The 22,160-nt window shown below is 33.0% G+C and overlaps 1 protein-coding gene across 1 annotated transcript in view; it reads left to right on the top strand.

Annotated features, from left to right (window-relative positions):
- LOC150076868 (uncharacterized) overlaps nt 1–22,160 on the top strand; it is a 238,521-nt gene that overhangs the window by 138,691 nt on the left and 77,670 nt on the right. The window contains exon 7 of the mRNA XM_090385707.1: nt 3,185–3,330. Within this exon, the coding sequence (XP_090241833.1) occupies nt 3,185–3,330 (146 nt within the window). The remainder of the gene's footprint in view (nt 1–3,184; nt 3,331–22,160) is intronic.

The raw sequence follows: 22,160 nt of genomic DNA, 5'->3' as shown, positions 1-22,160 counted from the left end.
ATTGGGGGGAGGTCATCCAGATCAGGGAAACAAAAGATAGCCCTAAAAGACGAAAAAACTTAGAATGCAAACAAATGGAAAATTTAATGAGATGGTAGTGCTAATGAAAATAAATATAAAAATATCCCTGTAGAGCCTTTATTTAAAAACTATAAAAAGACAATACGTTTATCCATCTATCGATGGATAAACGTATTGTCTTTTGACTTTTTATACATTTATCAGGTGGCGTTCGCATGCCAATGCACAGAGTTGTAAGATTACTCTGTGCACCAGTGCCATAGAGTAATCTTACTACTCTGTGCTTCTTCCTGCAACACTTTTTTTGGCATTTTTAATGTCTGTCTATTTGATACACTGCTTTTATTTTATCACTCCCCACGTCGAATTTTAAAGCAAATATCTTTATAGATTCTTTTTGTTTATAACATCTGACACAGCCTGTTAGCCAGTACCAAATTCTTCAGCAATTTTTTTTCAAGGAACACCATTTGAAGTTGTTCTATCACTTTGAGCTTGCTAATGATAGTTAAAGTAATGCATTTTCTTTTTAAACCACTTTTTTTTAATTCTTTAGAACCCATAATTATATAAAAATGTTAATTTATGTACATATGTATATACGTATGAAGAAGTATGCAAATGAACCAATATAAGCAATAACATCTGTCTGACTCAATCAACAACAATATTGAATGACATGCAAGACAATATAATGGATGTTCCATCTCTCTCCATGCACTCAGTCAGCATGCAGTCAGAGTGACTCGACTGCTTTCCTAAATTCCACGTGTCTTTCAATTTACTTAACCATGAACAGAATTTTTCATTTTCAATCTGGATTAGTAAGGGTTTACTGTATTAAATACTCTTATTCACTTCCATATTCAGCCGACCAGGCTAGCCGAATGGGTAAAGTACCTGCCCGGCAACCCAAAGGTCGCGGGTTCGATTCCCGCCTCGGGCTTGGATCAAAGTACTGCAAAAACCTTGGGAGGTGCAATATGGCCACAGAAGCCGATGCGCCAAGAACTACCAAATCAAAAAAAAAAAAAAAAAAAAAAAACTTCCATATTCAAATTTTTTTTCAAAATTTGTTTCAAATGTAGCACACTTACAATGTAGTAAATTCAGAATGTGCATTTCTCGCTTCCTGCAGACTAGTATTAATCTTAACTGAATGTCATGTTTCATTAGAGAAAAGACCTTTGCATCCAAGAACATATTGATAATAAAATAATACCTGTAATTTTATTGTCAATATGTTCGCATTGTGAAACATGGTCAACAATAAAATTACAAGTAATTTTATTGTTGATCATTTTCATGCTATGAATATTGTTTTGTTTTCCCATCTGTATTTATGTGAAAGCAGTAGCAAGTCTTTCAAAATTCACTGGTCTGAGATTTCAGACAAACACATGATTTGAAATTTTGTAGTTATGTTTGTATCTATTGTGTACCATGCTGCTCTTCAAGAAAAGAATTTCAAAATCAGTGGGGTGTCTACTGACTGATGTGTCAATATTTAATTATACTGTGAAAACCATAAAAAAAAAAAAAATTCAGGAACTATTGCAGTGTTTGACTATATTTAAGAAGCTAGAAAAAAATTCAGCTTTTAAGCATTAAAAGGTTTGCTTCCACTTACATTTGAGAGAGTGCATTCACTGTGTCATAATTTTCAGAATGTTGAAAAACAACAACATTCCAAAATCCTCAGTATTTAGAAAATTCATAAATACTGGTTAAAAATATAGAAAAACTTGGAATTCATAGGTAAAAGTGAGTTCTTACTTTTAGGCTGAAGTATAAATCAGAATAAACCTCAAAATTTTATCAAAGTTTTATTCCATGTACATGAACTAATCTCAACACAAGCAAAAAAAAATAAATAAATAAAACTGTATGTACCAAGCTATAAATAAAAACCAAACATGCTGTTAATAGCCCAGAGTTCAGTCAGTATGCAGAAAGAATTGAGCAGTTGTTAATTTCTTGTGCATTTGCTTTTACAGCACTTGTTTACTGGCTGCTTAAAAATGACTGCCCATATGCATTATGGTACTGCATTGGGTGCTTTTTGAACGTTTGTATACATAATTGCACATCACTTGTAGTGTCAGTTTACTGTTTATATGTATCAGATTTGGCAAATGTGCCAATTAAAGGGTAACACAGGTGCATTATTTTTGAAAGGCACCTGTCAGGTCCTATGCCACCACTCCTGGGTTAAGATCACCAGTTTGTAAATTGGAAGATTACTGTAAAATATAAATTGCATTTATATTAGGCATAGGATACAAAGTTCTCTTTTTCATTTCTATTAGTGAGACTTTATATGCAAAAGTTTAAATAAGGAAAGGAATTTAATTTTAGGAATTTAATTTAAACAGAAACTAAACAAAGGTCACAAATACTTGGAAAGGAAAGCTCTTTATTCAAGAAAGACAAAATGCAGTTTGAACTTCCTTTTGTAGAGCCAATGCCTTTGGAAATAAATTAGAGAAATTAAGCTGATTGTCAAGCACAGAACGGAATATACTATGGTTAGTTATACCAGGAAAGGAACAGCAAAAAATGTTAACACCAAATACATGAAGGGACAGAAATATACTGAACAAAGACATCCTAAACCACCCTCTTATGAAACTTCATAAGAGGCTGGTTTTTTCCAAGATAAATTGTCCAAGATGATATTTCATTCTCTATTTATATAAAGTTCTCAGCTTTTTTTTTTTTTTATCCTAAAGTATTTCAAGAAGTTTAAAACTGCATGAGTATACTGTGTGAATTTATCATTATAACTTTGAATTCACTTTTCCAGTCAGAATTTATTAAGTTCCTCTCATTAAGCAAGTTTTCTTTCTCTATATATTCCCTTAGTGTCACTGGGTGTATATAACCATTCAGTTTTTTTTTTTTTTTTTTTTTTGACAAAGTTAAATGACAGTCAAATATAAAGATAAGTTTAATGCTTGTTTGTATCTTTTATGGTTATTGTTTTTTTTAATCATACTATTTTATTTATTTAAAAGTTGTGTTGTAATTGATTTTTATTATTTCTGGCTAGTAAAAAAAAAAAAAAATTCATTAAAAACCAAACAGTTAATAATGTGAAATGTAATTTGTAATCTGAACCAATTGCATAAATAGTAATAACTTTGTCTATTCCCATGTTTAGTTGCTGCCCTGAAACTCAACACTACACTTATGGAATTGTATCTTGGAGAAAACAAGATATCTTCAGCCGATGGTTTGCAGATTGGTAATTTACTGAAGGCCAACTCATCATTAAGAATTCTTGATTTAAAATGCAACAACCTCCAGGCAAGTTCCATTGATGAAAAATTTATTATAAAAGGATAGAGGGAAAGAGAAGGGAGACAGGTGGCAGATTAAAATTTTATTCTAAAATTTGCATATTGTGGGAATTTAGATTTTAGAAGACTGATGAGCTTTTAGCATTTCAGAAATGACTAAAAAAAAAAAAAAAATCATGTTGACCACAAAGAAGTAGAAGAAATAAATGAAAGAGAACAAATGTTAGTTTGGAGTTTAAATTTATTTGTTTGTTTGTTTGACAGCTGAATTCTGACTACATTTGAACTCGATTATAACCAACATGTTATAACGATGTCGTGACTGTGACGAGCAAATAAAGAAGAATTTGTCAGAAACAGTATTTCAATATCAAAATTTCATGTTTGTAAGTAATGAACATTGTAATTTTGAGCTTTGTGGTAATAACAAGAGTAATAATATAAAAATTTTTATTGATATAAAAGGACTTATCACACTCTGTTGCAACTGTAAGAGTTTGGGTTTTATTGATATTTTTGATAATGTTATCTTATATTCTTTATTTATCATTATCATTATCAGTTTTATTTATTTTTTTTATCTAAGAAGCCATTCTGATGACTACTGAACCTTTAATTTGTTTAATCTAAAAGTATGCTAAATCTGAAACTAAATTCTTAGGGATTACATTTGACAGAAAGTTGATCTTTCTCAAGCATATTTGCCAGTTATGGGTGAAATGCTTGAAAAGAATTATGGCTGTATTTTATTCTAAAATGTGTATGAAAGCCAATGAAATTTAATTTGAAATCCAAAATGTGGACTTCAAAAGATCTCCAGCTTTATCTGAAACAGTTGCTCTTTGACTCAGAAATCTCCTCATTTCTTGCTGCTTACAGTTACCGTCTCCAACTTTTCAAAAGTTGACAGTTATGCTACTGCCAGGTATAGCATTTTTTATTTCCATTGATTTTAATAATTCTGTAAATTAATAAATGGGAAATTAAAAAATAAATTTAGTTTTAATGCTTATTTTTGATATGTTACATATATATTGAACAATTAAACTTTACACCAGCCGGTATTCAAATAAACAAATTCCAATCCTGCAGCTAAAACACTTTATTTACAATAAAATAAAATAAAATATGAGCGTATAAAATGAAATTAAATGAAATAAAATAAAATATATAGTAGTCTAAAACTGATGTGATTTAATTTACAATAAAATACAAAAATATAAAATATGATGATAAAAGCGATAAAAACAGTTAATAAAATACCTTAACAACTGTAGCTTTCGGAGATAGCGATCTCCTTTCTCAACAGTATATTTCTGTTGTGCAGCACATCCTTAAATAGCAGATCCACGGCATTCGTTACATGGTTCCTCGGAAGTAAAGCCGGAATTTCCCATTTATGCACCGGAACCGGAAATGGCTTGGGAGCGCGCTAGCTGAAACCGTTCATCTCGCCCCAAGAGCCACGGTTTCAAAGAGGGGATGTAAGCGTAAACCCTTGCCTCTATTAATGGAATTGATAGCTGCCCCAATACGTAAACTCTCAAGCCATTTACGGTCCCAGAGCCCCTGTGCATGATCCGTGATGACAGCATCCTCCGGGGAGATTTGATCAAAATCTCCCCAGAGGATGCTGTCATACAAAAGGGAGGGAGGATCGGATACTTGATGTACTTAATAGCTTCTCCCCTTTTATTAAATTTACTTCGGAGGTGGAAGCAGAGGGAACCCTACCATTCCTTGAAGTGTTGGTTATTAGAGATGGTTGTAGGCTCAAGACCAAGGTGTTTAGAAAGCCCATGTGCCGAGGTCAATATACTCATTATATCTCGGCACAAGCCAGCCAACACAAGGGTAGTGTTGTCAAGGCTTTAGTAGATAGGGTGTGGTCCCACTGTAGCACCTCCAAGGAAAGAGACAACGAAATTATTCGTGTCACAGCAGACCTCAAGAAATGCGGCTACCCCAGAGGGTGTTGTACAGCATTATTAGAGGAGTGGAGTCCACCCTTACTGAGCTGTTCGCCCCTGTGAGCACTGCATACATTCCCTACTATCCGGGCCTTTCAGACCACATTGCACGAATAATTCGGGGGTGCCAAATACGCTGTGTGCAACTCCCGGGACGAAGGTTGTACACAGTGATATCTTGTGTCAAAGATCCCATAATGAAAGAAGCCAACAGTGGGGTGGTATACGAAATTAAATGCCCGGATTGTGGGGTGTGTTATGCAGGTGAGATGGGGCGACGACTGAATGACCGTCTAGGGGAGCATATGAATGCAATAAAGTCCGGAAACTATGGAAAGTCTGCCATGGCAGAACATTTCTGGGAGAAGCAACATCAAATCTCCCTGGAGGATGCTGTCATCACGGATCATGCACAGGGGTTCTGGGACCGTAAATGGCTTGAGAGTTTACGTATTGGGGCAGCTAGCAATTCCATTAATAGAGGCAAGGGTTTACGCTTACATCCCCTCTTTGAAACCGTGGCTCTTGGGGCGAGATGAACGGTTTCAGCTAGCGCGCTCCCGAGCCATTTCCGGTTCCGGTGCATAAATGGGAAATTCCTGCCTTACTCCCGAGGAACCGTGTGACGAGTGCCGTGGATCTGCTATTTAAGGATGTGCCACACAGCAGAAATATGCTGTTGAGAAAGGAGATCGCTATCTCTGAAAGCTACAGTTGTTACGGTATTTTATTAACTGTTTTTATCGCTTTTATCATCATATTTTATATATTTTATATTTTTGTATTTTATTGTAAATTAAATCACATCAGTTTTAGACTACTATATATTTTATTTTATTTCATTTAATTTCATTTTATACGCTCGTATTTTATTTTATTTTATTGTAAATAAAGTGTTTTAGTTGCAGAATTGGAATTTGTTTATTTGAATACTGGCTGGTGTTAAAGTTTAATTGTTCAATTTGAATTGTCCCAGCCTTGTAAGCCTATTTAGAGATATGTTACGTATATTTTATCTGAAAAATCTTAGCACTGAGAGTTCTCTTAATTGACTGAATTACATATAAATCGAACAAAAATTGTTCTTTACTTTACTTTACTTTACATAGTCTATTTACCATTCTAGCAAGGTTTAGCTCTATTAAATGTCAAATAGTAATTCCAAGAAGAATTCGAATACTTTATTTTATTGAACTACATAGATTACATAATATCTAAACTTAAGGAATGGCTAACATGTGGCTAACATATGATGATTCTAATCTTCATACTCATGTCTTTCCTCATCCAAACCAGACATTTTAGATTCAACTCGGATATCTACAGACAAATATATGGACTTCTGATGGAATTATCAGAAATATATTTAGCATCTATAGAAGATCATATCCTCAACCCTCCTCCTGCAGTTAAATTATTCATTTGGTATGCAGACGATATTTTTATAATTTCTGACAGGCAAATTGTAGACAGCCTTTTCTTAAAATTAAATTTGGACATAATAGTGTAAACTTTTTAAACTTAAAAATCTTTAAGTATAATAATCAATTAATCACTTGCATTGAGGGCCACCGCATGCAGGTGTTCAGGGTGTGCCACACACAGGCGGGTCATCAAGGGGGTGGCATTTGGGTTCGATTAGTTGAACATTAAAATAAAAAAATATATAAAAAAAAACAAATATTGCCTATATTATTATTTTATTTTTTTTCACAGAAAAGCTCAAATTCTGTAATGGTACCCCTCGTGTTACACTACATGACGAACAAAAGGTTGCGTGATGGACATGACCTGAGAAAAACAGCTGTAATTAGAAGGGGGGAAAAAACTTATTAGAGGGATCATGTTTTTAATCGACTTTCTTTTTTGTTTAGTGAAAAAAGGTTAGGTTTTTTCTGTGAAATAACACTAATAATAAAAATGCATACTTCTTTTACCAGTGAAAAACAAGAGAAATTAAATATATTTTTCTGCTGAGTGAATTTTTCTTAATAATTCTTAATTATTTGCTATTTTGTCGTAAAATTCTTCACAAGAATTAGCAAAATTGCACTTAACTTGTAGTTGCTTTCAGCTTTTCTGCATTGGTTTTGTTTTTGTTGATCTTCACAACTTATTTTCTACCAAAAAAACTCTTTTTGCTGTACCATTGGTTTTCCCGGCTTTGCTATTAACTTATTGTTGTATCTGGGACTGTCCCACATAATCCAGGACGTCTGGTCCCTTTAGTCTAGTCGTGTCTATATTAGTGCAAAGTCCATGTCCAGTGTGGGCATGTATATATAGTTTACAATACTAAAGGTAAGTAATATTTATTTTATTGTTTAAAGATTTAGCACATTCCTTAAAATATTAGTGCATTTACTTTTACAGAAAAAATAAATAGATTAGATATTTACCAGGGACAAAAAAAATATATATATATATTCTGTTCATTTCCAATTTATATGTCCCCACCTAAAAGAATCCATTGTCGTTTTCGTGAACAGACTGTTTAAACTGATTCTAATATTATTTATTTTTCACAATACATAACAAAAATATAAATAAAAGTTCTATAATTGCTCTAACTTAAAATTAGGTTTACAATCTGCACAATAGATAGAACGTTGATTAGTATATTTATTTAATCATCTTATAGTAGTTCTCATGTATGTTTGTTTTCGATGAACTTAGAACAAATCTAAAAAACTTACTTCCATCATTGGTAGATTGTAAATGTATGCAAAATATTATTATTTATATATAAAATTATTATGTTATATATTTTATGTTTTATTTAAAACAATATAACCTTGTATGTTTTTATCTTGGGGCAAAAATAATACATGGTCCATAGAATTTATTAATTTCATTTTCGTTCTTATAAAAAACTTTGTTATTTCATGTTCGTTTTTCTTGAGTTTTTAGTCTCTGTTATTTACCAGTAAATATTTTGGCACCGATTTTCGTTACAACATATGATTTCAATTGCCCCAGGAGCTCACATCTGGTGAGTATGGGCTTGGCACACCCAGGGTCTTGAGCTGGATATCATAATTCTTCTCTTTCTTGCCGATTCCTTTCTTCTCTCTCTCTCTCTCTCTCTCTCTCTCTCTCTCTCTCTCTCTCTCTCTCAGGGTAACTCAGGAATATTTTTTTTTGGCTGGTGCAGCACAACCCTCAGGCTTCCTTGCACCATATGGCTAATAATAATAATATTATAATTAATTAAAAATAAATTTTTTTATTAAATAAAATACTAAATATTTTAAATTAATTATTTATTATATATTAATATTATTATATTTTAATTACTGAATTCCAGATGTCAAAGTAAATGATAAAAAAAAAAAAAAAAAACTTTTTCTGGAGCCCAATGTAGAAAAAGAAAAGCAAAAAGGCTGCAAGTAGAACAAGAATTGGCCGGGTCATTAAATAGATTTTTGAAAACTGAAGCTGGTAGCAGCGCCACAACATCAAAAGAAAACGAAGATGAAGCACATCAAGATTTTGCCTCAGTCGATCAACCTCAACAAAGTACTTCATTTACAGGCCAGTCAAAAGAACAAGAAACATACAGATTTAAAGAAATTGAAGATGGTAGCAGCTACAAATTATCAAAAGAAAATGAATATAAAACAGACATAGATATTATTTCAGTCTCCCAAACTCAACAAACAATTACATCTATGGAACAAACAAAAGAAGGAAGATATGATTTTGTAGAAACTGAAGTTGGCAGCAGTACTAAGACATTTAAATGAAGCTTCTAGCAGCGGCAGGACACCAGAAGATGCAAATGAAGGAAATTCTGAGTCTACTTTTACGAGACAGCCAAAACATCAAACACTACTTTTAACTTTAATGTAGATGATCCAGGTACTTGGCCAAAATATTTATCCATAAAAATTAGAGATAGTTTAGTCGAAGATTGTCCTCGTCAAATAACTATTTGGAATTTTCCTAAAGACAACTCAGGGCGAAAGTTTACCAACTCTTATTATATTCGAATTCTCCCAAATGGGGAAAAAGTCAAAAGAAATTAATTGATATACTTGAAATCACGAAATTCTGTTTTTTGCTATTATGTAAGCTATTTGATAATCAAAAATCACACCTTAGCAGTGAATATGGCTTTAATGATTGGCAACATTTATCACATATACTAAGAAGACATGAGAGAAGTGCCCTCCATATTAAAAATAGTACAAAGTATTGCGAACTCACTGTCTTTAAGTAATAAATGTATGATTGACGTAATAGAACAGAGACTGTACAACACTGAGAAAAAATATTGGCAATCAGTTATTCAATGTTTAATATACATAATACAGTATTTATTAGGGCAGTGTATTGCTTTTAGAGTTTCTTCCAAAAAGTTATATGATAAGGGCAATGGTAACTTTCTAAAATTAGTAGAAACCATTGCTAAATTTGATTCAATAATGTCGGAACATTTACATCACATTCAAACATCCCAAAAAAAAGAATATTGCACATTATTTGGGAGATGATATACAGAATGAAATAATTCATATAATTTCCGAAGGTATAAAACAAAATATTTTAGAAATGGTTAAAAACACAAAATATTATTCTTTAATTCTTGATACAACTCTGGATATAAGCCTAACAGAACAATTAACTCTTGTTATCAGGCAGGTTTGTGTATCTTAATAAAAATAAAAACATTGCAGAAATTCACGAACATTTTTTGGGATTTTGCTCTGTCGATGATACCACTGGCCAGGGATTATATGCATTTATTTCAAATCATTTAAATTCATTAAATCTTAACATTTCGGATTTACGCAGTCAAGGATACGATAATGATGCAAATATATGCGGTAAACATAACAGGCTCCAACAAAAAATTATTGAAGTAAATTCTAGAGCTTTCTTTGTAAGATGCTCACTCTTTAAATTTAGTAGACAGTGATGCAGCAAAAATTTCATTTGAGTTAGTTGATTTTTTGGAATTATACAGGAATTATACAATTATTTTTCCTTATCTACTAAGCGTTGGGCTATGTTAAAATCCCACATTCAAAATTTAAGTAAAAATCGCTATCAAATACAAGATGGGAAAGCTGAATAGAAGTAATAAAGCCTCTTAAAATTAACATTTTGGAAATTTATCAGGCCCTCTTGGATATAACTGATGACAATACTAAAGATATTGATTCAAGAGCTCGAGCTAATAATCTTATTTCAAAAATAACTTTATTTAAATTTCTTTGCCCAATCATTATTTGGCATGATATTTTAAGCCAAATTAATGTCATCAGTAAAATGATGCAAAACCTGTCATTTAATATAGAAACAGTTACCGAACATGTTGAACATCTTGTAAATCATTTAAAAGATTATAGAACAGATCAGAATTTTGCAATACAAATAGCGAATATTTTGGCTATTGATCCTATTTTTCCCAAGGTTCGAAAAAGACCAAAGGAAAAAATGCTTGAAAATGAAGCAAGGGATGGACCTATAAAGAATGCCAAAGATAATTTTAAAATAGACTTTTTTTCCTTGATACTTGGCACTACTCTTTCATCTCTTACTGAAAGGTTTATGCTGTTGAAAGAAAATAATGAAGTGTTTAAAATTGTCCATAATATCAATGCGTTAAAAGAATGGAATGAGGAAGATATATTAAAACATTGCAAAGATTTGCATATTAAATTAAGCGACAACAAAAATTTGAATGGTCATGATATTGACGGCATAACTCTTTTTGAGGAAATCAAATCCTTAACAATGTTTTATAAAAAAAAAAAGAAACTTCCTCTCACGATTTATTAAATTTTATATACGAGAACAATTTACAAAATGCATTTCCGAATATTTCAGCAGTCCTAAGAATTTTTCTGACACTACCAGTGTCAGTTGCTTCAGGGGAAAGAAGTTTCTCGAAGCTTAAAATTATAAAAAATTATTTACAATCAATTATGGCACAGGAACGTTTAACGGATTTATCTATAATACTATAGAAAATGATATTATGGATAATTTGGACATTGGTGCATTAATCAAGAATTTGTAGCAGCAAAATCCCGAAGAGTACAAATTATGTAGTTATTTTAATTATAATGTGTGTGATTAAATTCAGTGATTATATAAAAATATAATACAAATTTACATATTACTAAATATTAGTGCAATAGACTGCTATTTGATTATGATTATTGCATATTATATAAGATTAGAATATTAGACTAATAGTTACTTATATATGTAATCTTTTTGTGCTGCCGAAAAAATATTTCGTTACCTACTTATATACATATATATATATATATATATATATTTTTTTTATCTTTGTGATATATCGAACAACAAGTTGAACTGAATGTACTTTGATTACTAAAATAATATGTAGTCTTTTGTTACACACACACACACACACACACACACACACACACACACACACACATATATATATATATATATATAATCAAGAATAATGATATATAAAGAAGCTATATGATATGGGGGGAAATCAAGTTTGAAATTAGATAAGTCTGAATTACAATAACATAACTTATGGTTCAGGGACACTGCTATAGCAAAACGTACCCTACAGCCATAATGTGTATATGTATATATAAAATATTTTAAGTATAAAATATTGTAGTTAGAACATGTTAAAGAGCTTTATGTATAGAATTAAAACTAATGAATATACCATATACCCTGGGAGCGATATCCATTGTGAAAGAAGGGGGGGGAAATGAACCGGAAAATAAAACAATAAGAATTGCACAAATTGAAAAAATACCAAAAGTTTTTTGAAAAAACACCAAGGCGGAAATAACATTGCAGTGTCTTTTATAATTTTTGTGTCGTCATCAGAGGTCATCCACCAAAATCATGAAAAAGACAGCAATGCCCTTACTTCTGTTTCCGACATGTTCTGTATGCATAGGTTCACTTGTGAAAAGTCACGTGGTATTTTACCATTTAAATTTTACAAATTTTGAATTTACGTTAGTGTGCTAATAAAAGTGTTGCATCCAGATCATGGATGACCTTACAGAAGTAAGTGAAACGCTATGAAAATGAAAAATGTAAAGCTAAAAGTAAGGAAAATCAGTATATACCGTAAGACAGGGACTTACCATTACTAGCAGAACTGACCAAAAGACTGAGTTAGCGGGTTACCAGTATATTTATGTGTGGGTACGCTAGCGGCTCCTAACGTTAAAAAGTTATCGTGCATGTTTTTGATTGAAATGAATTGGGCAGTGATGATCCGCTAGGTTAAATGCATGATGTCCAAACTGCCCAGGATAGTTAAGAAATATAATAGCTGACAAAGTAGCGGTAGAAGGGCACTAAACTTTGTTAAGGCGAAAAATAGATTGGGTAAATTTAGAAAATAGAGTCCCGCTGTTGCGTTCGGTATACTAATGGCTCACAGGACATATGAAGTAGAGGCTAGTAAAGTAGAAAGATGATTATGGTAGAGATAAGTAGTTGGGCTCGGGTAGTTCGGGGTTGCAAACCCGTTCCTATAGTTAGGACCCTGAACGAATGTCTGGGAGTGAGTGCATCATGTATTTAAGGTCAGTTGTGTAAATGAGTGGTATAATGAAATAAAGTTAAGCTTGAATATAATTACAAGATTAATACACTGTGGTAGGCCAATTGGTGGGTACGAGTTTTCTAGACTGTAAGACACCACAGAGGTCTAGTGTATTGTATTTACACTATATACATACTTGATGTGTATGGGAATAATTATTTACTGATAATGCTATTTATATTAATATCCTTTAGTTTTTTGTGCCTTAAGATGTTAAGGGCTTTACTGATGTGATGGCGAAGATATGCTTTAGGAAAAAGGTTGTTTATAAGTTTTTTGTATAATATCCTGATGGTTATCAATAGCTGTTTCATTATTGCTGCAAATAGTTGCTATTCTGATGCTTTGCGCTAGAATAACGTTGGCATGTACTCCTTTGGAAATATTTGAATTCCATTGTGTGAGGTTTGTTGTACAGGTTGATGGTGGCTATGTTGTTCTTTAACTTAATATCCAGATCTAGGAAATGGGCTGTAGTATCATTGTTATTTGTTTTTTCCAGTATGAGTTCATTGGGGTATAAGTGTCCATAATCCTTGATGAAATTAGGGCAGTTGATCACTATGATCAACTGCCATCTATATATCTGTAGAGGTTAAGGTCCTGTGGAAATGAGATTTCTGACCAATATAGATATAGGTTGGCTATTTTGCATGAGGCAGGGCTGCCCATAGGTGTTCCATTGGTTTGTTGATACACTGTTTTACCGTCGTATACAAAATTATTAGAGATACACAAGTTCAGTAGGTTGTTCCAGTAATAGGTATTGCAGATTATATAATCTTTATATTTAGCATAAATATCGTTGAGTACTGTTTTTAGTTTGGTTTTGGTTGATACTTGTAAATAGGCTGTGGAAGTCAAAGGTTTGTATATTGGTAACATTATTATTCTGCAAGAAATTTAATACTGGTAGGTTGTTGCCTATGATTCTGCTGTTATGTATGTTATTTAACAGTGGTTGCAATAGTTGTTCAAGTGTTTTTCCAGGTTTGTGCACATAACTATTTTTGCAGGAGGTTATGAATCTGAAAACTATGGGTTTTTTGTGAAATTTTGGAATGAAGTATATATATGGTAAGCTGTAATTGTTCATATTCAGCTTTAGTTTTTTATTGAAGGCTATGAGTTTTTTTGTAATTATATTGCAGGCACTGGATATAGGCTTGTATGTATTGCTGGAGTTAAGTTCAGTTATCAAGGTATGTGCATAAAAAGATTTGCAAATAAATGCATAATTGTTTGCTGCTTTATCTAAAGGTGTGATGATGAAGTCTGTGTGTATTTCTAGCAGTTTTTGTTTTAATTTAACTAAGTTATGGTATTTGTGCTGGTTATATATATTTGAACTAGGGCATATTTTTGTTTTAATAGAGTGAATGTATGGCTAATCCACATATGGTATGCGTCACTAGGTGTGTTATCTTTGTAAGCTTGTTGAAAGCAGTAGTTTAACAGATCTTGATATAGTTGTTTATTGAAAGTGGTTAGATTTATTTTGATACATGGCCTGAATTTGAATCCTTGTGATAGTATATATCTGAGCAATGGGTCTATAACTATGTTTAAATTACCAGTGATGATGTGTCCATGGTCTGGATGGCGCCTCCGTAACCAGGTGCGAAGGAGCAGCAGTGTGTAGCACACGCTTCTTGATTAGACCGGGGTTCGAGCCCATCACCACCAAATACGGAGGATGCAGAAAGGTCAGGGAATGACCATCGCATATCCTGGAGCAATATGGCCTTAGTTGCTAATGCTCCTAAAAACCAAATAAACAAACAAACAACAACCATGGTCTGGATCAATATATTGTTGCATGTTACTATGCTTGCGTATGCAGTTGTTGATGTCTGTATTATAGGATATTAAATTGGTTGCTATGGATTTGTAGTTACAGGCTAATATTCCAAAAGGTTTCTTATATTTATATCTAACTTTTATATAGCTTTGGCTGGTATTAGGAAGCAGATAATTATGATGATTTATGTTTATTAATATTTATGTTGTCCATTATTTGGCTATTGAAGTTTAAGATTATGATTGATTCATTTGCACTGGTTGTAGTGCGTAGGTTTTTTAGACTGAATTTACAAATATCATATATTATATGAAAGAGATGTTTGGACTCTAAGTTAAATGTGTGTATGAACCTGTGTAGTGCTTTCAGTATACTGTGTTTAGTGCTGAAAAGTAAATTATGTATATATTGTACATCTATATTATTTTTATCCCAGTCTTTAAGGGTGGCATCAAAATTGCCTAGAATAGGCTTATGTTTAATGTTAGTATTTTTAGATTTTTTAGAACGTTTGTGTGGTTTGTTGTGGAATTTAATTATATTGAATTTGTCATATATACAACAGTCTGTTAAGTTGTTGGTAATAATTTTATGGTTGAATTTATTATTTAGACCATATGGGTATAAAGGTTTTTAATTTTAACATAAATAGTTCTTGTTTAGTTCTAATGTTGGTGTTACTAATATGCGCTAGTATGGATATGTATATATATTGAAGCTGTGTGATTGAAAATGCATATACAGGCATACCTCGATTAACGAATAGGATGCGTTCCACGAAATTACTTCGTTAAGCGAAACTTCGTTTTCAGAGGTAAAAATACTATGGCCAGAATAGGGATACGTTCCTACGTAAAGAAAATGAAAAGCTTTTTTTCGAACAAAGAAAAGTTTTATTAAATAAACAGTCAACTTACATACAAAGTGAAATCACATTTTAAAATATGAGGTTAAAGTTGATTGTTTATGCTTTTTTTCTCTTTCATTTAACAATGGCCTATACGGAGTTATTGCATTTAACACTGATCGCTTAACTATAACACTTCTTCCTAAATCAGGATCATTTTCACTAAAAAAATTTAAAACGTTTTCAATGTCATTTAAGCACCTTTTTAAATCTTTGGTTGTTAACACTTTTTCGGCAGGAACTTCTTTAACTTCGCCTTCATTATCTTTGTCTTCGTTGCTAACAAGGTTTTCTAAATCTTCCACTGAAAAACCATCATCTTCTGCATTCAATAAATTTCTAACATCCTCTTCATCGACATTTTCGAAACCTATTGATTGAGCCATCTGGATAACTTCATTTCTAATTTCTTGGATGTTATTTTCTTCTTCTAGTACAACTTCTGGCCATATTTTGCGCCAAACTCCATTTAAGCATTTCTTAGTGACTTCTTTCCAAGAACTATCGATGTTTTCAATTGCGTTTTTAATGGTGTAGTTTTTCCAAAAAGTTTTAACTGTCATTTCCTCTTTATCCTCTAGTTCAGGTAAATTGCTTAAAATTTGACGCAGATAATAAGCTTTAAATGATGCTATTACTCCCTGATCCAATGGTTGAATCAGGAAAGTTGTGTTTGCTGGAAGAAACACAACTTTGACAGGAATGCATGTGTCCAACGTGTTAAGATCAGTAGGATGTCCCGGAGCATTGTCTAACAACAAAAGAGCTTTTTCTTCAAAGTTGTTTTTTTTGACAATACCGTTTTACTCCAGGACAAAAGTGGTTAACAAACCAATCAGTAAATAACTCCTTGGTAACCCACGCTTTTCTATTTGCTTTCCATATTACAGGTAAATTCATTTTTATGTTACCTTTTAACGCCCTCGGATTTTCTGAATGGTAAACTAATAACAATTTTAATTTATAATCGGCAGAGGCATTTGATCCAAAGAGTAACGTTAAACGGTCTTTGGCTGCTTTGAACCCAGCAGCTGATTTTTCTTCAATAGAAATGAAGCTTTTTGTTGGTAGCCGTTTCCAGAACAAACCGCTTTCGTCAACATTGAACACCAAATTTGGTGGAAAATTTTCACGTTCAATTATTTCCTTTAGTTTTTCTGGAAACTTATTTGCAGCTTCTCCTGTTAATTTTACACTGGCCCGTTTTTTTAAATTTCTCGAACCAACCACGAGAAGCCCTAAAGGTTTCCGTAATTTCTTCAGTTTGTTTAGATTTCAGGTGATTAAACAAAAATAATGCTTTTTCTTGATTCACAATTTGACTTAAAGGCATATGACGTTGTGACATATCATCTATCCACAAACTTAACATTTTCTCCATTTTTTCTAAAATTGGATTCCTTAAGCGAGTTAATTTTGCCGCTGTAACATCTGTACAATTCTGAGCAGACTGTTTTATTTTTTCTGATTGACTTAGTATGGTTGTTAAAGTTGATTGCGCTAATCCTAAAGAATGTGCCACATCGGATTTTCTTTCGCCGCTTTCAACACGTCGTACGATATTTAGTTTAGTTTCCAAAGAAATTGCTTTTCTTTTCTTTGATTCTGACATTTTAATTAACTAAAACAAAAATATTTCTATTAAAATTTACAAAATCTACGTTATGTAATGCTACAAAGAACCTACGTCGATTATTGCAATGCGCCACACTGAAACAAAATCATGTAAACAACAACTAAATTATGCGATTGACGCGAAAAACTGTTATAACAGACACTCCCGCAGCTCGGGAGCACTCGGGAATACGTAATGAGTTGCCGTCAGTCACCAATCGAATGATTGTCGGGCGTTGGTCTTAAATTGGAATATTTTTTTATGTTAAATGGGGCTTGAAATTGCCGACTTCGTTATATCGAGGCTTCGTTATCAGAGGTAACGTTAACCGAGGTATGCCTGTATTCTATTTCTTGTTCCATATTATTACGGTGTCTATATAGGTAGTTGTTGATGTCTGATCTGTGTTGATTTAGTCTCAGGTGTAGTTTATTGCTTGTTTGTCCAACGTATTTTATGTTACAGGTATTGCAGGTTATAAGGTATATAATATTGCTGGATTTACAAAAGGTAGGTTTTGTAGTATCGTTTGTTATGTGTTGTGGGTGCATACAAGGACAAATTAAACATAGTTTATTATTGCATGTGTTGAATTTAAGGTTATGGGTCCCATATTTATCTAAGTTAGAAGCATTGGATGCTGCTGTGCTCTGTTTTGTGTGTGTAAAATGTGTATGTATCGAATTGTAGCCATACAGAGCATGTGTCCCCGGGGTCAAATTTATTCTACTCTGCCCATGTAGTAAGTTTTCATTGATTTCTGACTCCATATATATGTTACACAGATATAAAATTAAAAATATATATATACAATGAAGGGTGAATGAAGTGTGGACGCAACCAGGTGTAGACTGTAAGTTCAAAAGTAGGGATAGGCTGGTGAACATATAACATGCGGGTTGTGTATAAGCTGTTCTTTTCACACGTGAACCTATGCATACAGAACATGTCGGAAACAGAAGTAAGAGCATTGCTGTCTTTTTCACGATTTTGGTGGATGACCTCTGATGATGACACAAAAATTATGAAAGACACTGCAATGTTATTTCCACCTTGGTCGTTTTTTCAAAAAAATTTTGGTATTTTTTCAATTTGTGCAATTCTTATCATTTTATTTTCCGGTTCGTTTCCCCCCCCCCTTCTTTCACAATATATATCGCTCCCAGGGTATACAGTATATTCATTAGTTTTAATTCTATACATAAAGCTCTTTAACATGTTCTAACTACAATATTTTATACTTAAAATATTTTATATATATATATATATATATATATGCCTACCAGGCTAGCCGGATGGGTAAAGTGCCTACCTGGCAACCCAAAGGTCGTGGGTTTGAATCCCGCCTCAGGCTTGGATCAAAGTAGAAAATGCAAAAACTTTGGGAGGTGCAATATGGCCACAGAAGCCAATGCGCCAACAACTAAAAAAAAATATATATATATATATATACAGGGTGATTCACTACCAGTGCGACAAACTTGCAGAAGGTGTAGGGGGGCACAAAGACGAATCGGAATCATAGCATTGCAGGTCCAAAAATGCCTTCATCGTGCAGTAGAGGACGTTGAATGGGAGGTCGCGTGAACAGCGATCCCGCTGGAAGTCAGCATTTGCGAACCGGTTCCCGAGGCAGTAGGATGGACGAGTATTCAAACGTTGAACTGGCTGACATGCACCTCGCATATGGCGCTGCGGACTGTAACGGGCACGCCGCTCTACACTTGTACCAGGAACATTTCCCGCACAGGCGTGCTCCTCATTATATGATTTTCGCATGTGTGCACAGAAGGTTACGTGAGACTGGTTGTTTCACGAGAGGTACCATGAATCGAGAGCGAACGACGAGGACGCCAGACAATGAGGAGAATGTCCTACATCTTGCTGAAGGCAATCAGAGTACGAGTACTCGAGCGATAGGCCAACGATTGGGTATTTCCCAATCTACTGTATGGAGGATACTGTCAACAAACCAAATGAGTTCATACCATCTGCAACACGTCCAATCATTGGAGCCTGCGGATTATCCACTCCGCAGGACTTTTACTACTTGGTTTCTTCAACAGGAATGGTTCGCAAATGCTGACTTCCAGCAGGATCACTGTTCACGCGACCTCCCGTTCAACGTCCTCTACCGCATGACGAAGGCATTTCGGACCCTGCAATGCTATGTGATTCCGATTCGTCTTTGTGCCCCCTACACCTCCTGCAAGTTTCGCACTGGTAGTGAATCACCCTGTATATATATATATATTTTTTTTTTTTTTTTTTTATCTTTTTTTTATGCCAAAAATTTATTTTGTGACCTGGGCCTCCGTAGCCAGGTGGGCAGGAGTAGCAGTGCATACCACACGCTTCTTGATCAGACCGGGATTCGAGCCTGTGACCGCCAAATACGGAGGATGTGGAAAGGTCAGGAAATGACCACCGCATATCCCCAGAGCAATATGGCATCAGTTGCTAATGCTCCTAAAAACCAAATAACAACAACAACATATATATATTTTTTAATTCTTTTTTAGTGATACTTATTATTAACAAGTTGAACTGATTATTATCATACTATGTAATCTTTTTTTTATGCCAAAAATTTATTTTGTGACCTATTTATATTTTTTCTGTTTTTATGATATATTTAACAATACTTTGAACTGCTTGTACTGTGATTAGAATAATAAATATATAATAAAATTTTTAATTATTTTTGTAACCCCTTTTCTAGTAGAGGGCTGTCTTATGAAAGTTTGTGCATGGGCAGCTGACACCTACGCAGCAGCCGTGCTTGCATTTATAGGAAAAAAAAAACACACAGGGAAATTCCTGCATTTTTATTCACATAATCTATATAGTGTTAAAAAAATCTGTTCTTTATACATAGGTTTACAATGCAATAAGATAACTTACAGACAGAATTACAATATTTAACTAATGCTTTCTCAAAAAGAAAATATCCTTACAATTTAATCCAAGAAACTACACAAAGCAATAAATAGATTAGAGCGTCTTCCCTCAACATGAATTGTTGAGGAGACTTCCATCCTGCAGTGGGTTGATAATGGCTGCAGTTTACTTTTTTTATTTTACCTGTAATAAAACAGTCAGTTACTAATACAAAAATAATTCTACCTTATTGGCCAGTCAATAGGCCAGACAACTTGTTTTCTCATCTTATAATAAAATTAGCAGATACTTTAACAACTATAAAGACACCTTCAAATACAGTATTCAAGACACTAATAACATAGTATATTTAATCCCTTGCCAATAAGAATGTAATACTTTATATATAGGCAGCACCACGGTTAAATGTGGCACCTCTAACATCCAGTGGTAGATCTTATTTTTATTATATAACCTTTAATTGAATTTACCATAGAGGCAAACCTTCTCTCTTGAATTTTTTTATCCTTTTTTGTTCATTTTTCTTCATTTAAGGAATACTTTAATCTGACAAAATTTGAAATAAATCAGTAAATGACATGATTGTGCACTCTCCTTGTAAGTGATTTGTCAACACCCAAAATGCATGCATGTGGCTACTGAAATTCTGCACATACTGCACAAGGAGTAATTGAAATCATAAATGGTTTTGGTCTGGTGTACTGCGCCATGTGGCTGCATCATCAGATTTGTCTTTTTTAATGAAACAACAACTTCTGAGCACTACATTGCCATTCTCAAGTAGCTAAATGATGAAGAATATACCAAATGCTATTTCCATCAGATCATCTTTACCTTAGCATGTATGGAGTAATCTTCCATACATGCTAAGGTAAAGTTGTCCTGTAATTTCTGCACTGTGCAGGAATTACAGAACAACTTTACCTTAGAATGTATGGGAGATTACTCAAATTATTATTATTATTATTATCCATATGATGCAAGGAAGCCTAAGGCTTATGCTGCACCAGCCAAAAAAAAATGCTTCAGCATGCAGAGAATATATATCACCATATATATCATGTGCAAATGTTCCTGTCCAAGGCTGGAAGACATTTTCACCTTTTTTTAATTTGTTCGGATATACATGCCAAGTGCGTAGAAATCAAATATTATGTTACTCTGTCTGATCATTTCTAGTTTATAGCAAAAAACCTGGGTAATTCAACTTAAAGAATCACCCTTATAAAGAGTTACATAAATATGTTATGTTATCTTTCCATGAAAGAATACATTACATATTTAGTAACATGTAAAAAAATTACTGCATAGAATTGCTGCATAAGTGTCCTTATGCAGCATTTTTTTTTTTTTTTTTTGTAAAGGTTGACATGAAGAGGTTTGCAAATTTTTACCTTACTGTCCTTACAAAATAGAAAAAAAATTTGTAGTCAGTTGGAGTAAGCATTATTTAAAACTTTATATGGTTTCAGTCCTTGCATGTAATCAGTGTAAGCGCTAAAGATTTATAAAACAAGATTCATTACTTTTCATTTGACTTTAGAGATAAAAAGTAAATGTGAAAATTTTGATTTTAAATTATATAAACTCTCATTTCTCACTTATGTCTGGAAATGTTTTTGTTGATCACTCAAATACTATGCACTATGGCATGCTTCCTGTTTCAGGTTGAAATTTACTTTTTAGCAACTGTATTTAATAGTGACTGTACTGTTCAGCTCACTTGTATCTTGTTGGAGCAGCTCAAGTAAATAGTATGTTAACTGTACATATGCATATGAACTATACTGTATATCTTACAGAAGAATTTTGCACAGTTCTCTGATGGAATTATTTGTGAACATTAGTTAAGTTATGAAACAGGTAGCAGTATATGGACCTGCATTGCCCATTATTTTAACATTAAATAATAGTACATTCCTTCAAACATATTCACTGGCTTCCTTTGTAGTAATAATGATTGTAATAGTAATAAAAACATTCAGCTTTAATTTCTCTATTCTTTATGAAAGAATAGAAGAGCATAAAAAAGAATAAGAAGCTATTCTTATTTATAATTTAGTTATGATCTCC

This window comes from Mastigoproctus giganteus, chromosome 12 (assembly GCF_048544385.1).
Source record: "Mastigoproctus giganteus isolate SK-2022 chromosome 12, ASM4854438v1, whole genome shotgun sequence".
Classification (NCBI taxonomy): domain Eukaryota; kingdom Metazoa; phylum Arthropoda; class Arachnida; order Uropygi; family Thelyphonidae; genus Mastigoproctus; species Mastigoproctus giganteus.
Note: the sequence above shows the minus strand (reverse complement) of the source record. Positions and strands in the feature narration are given on the sequence as shown.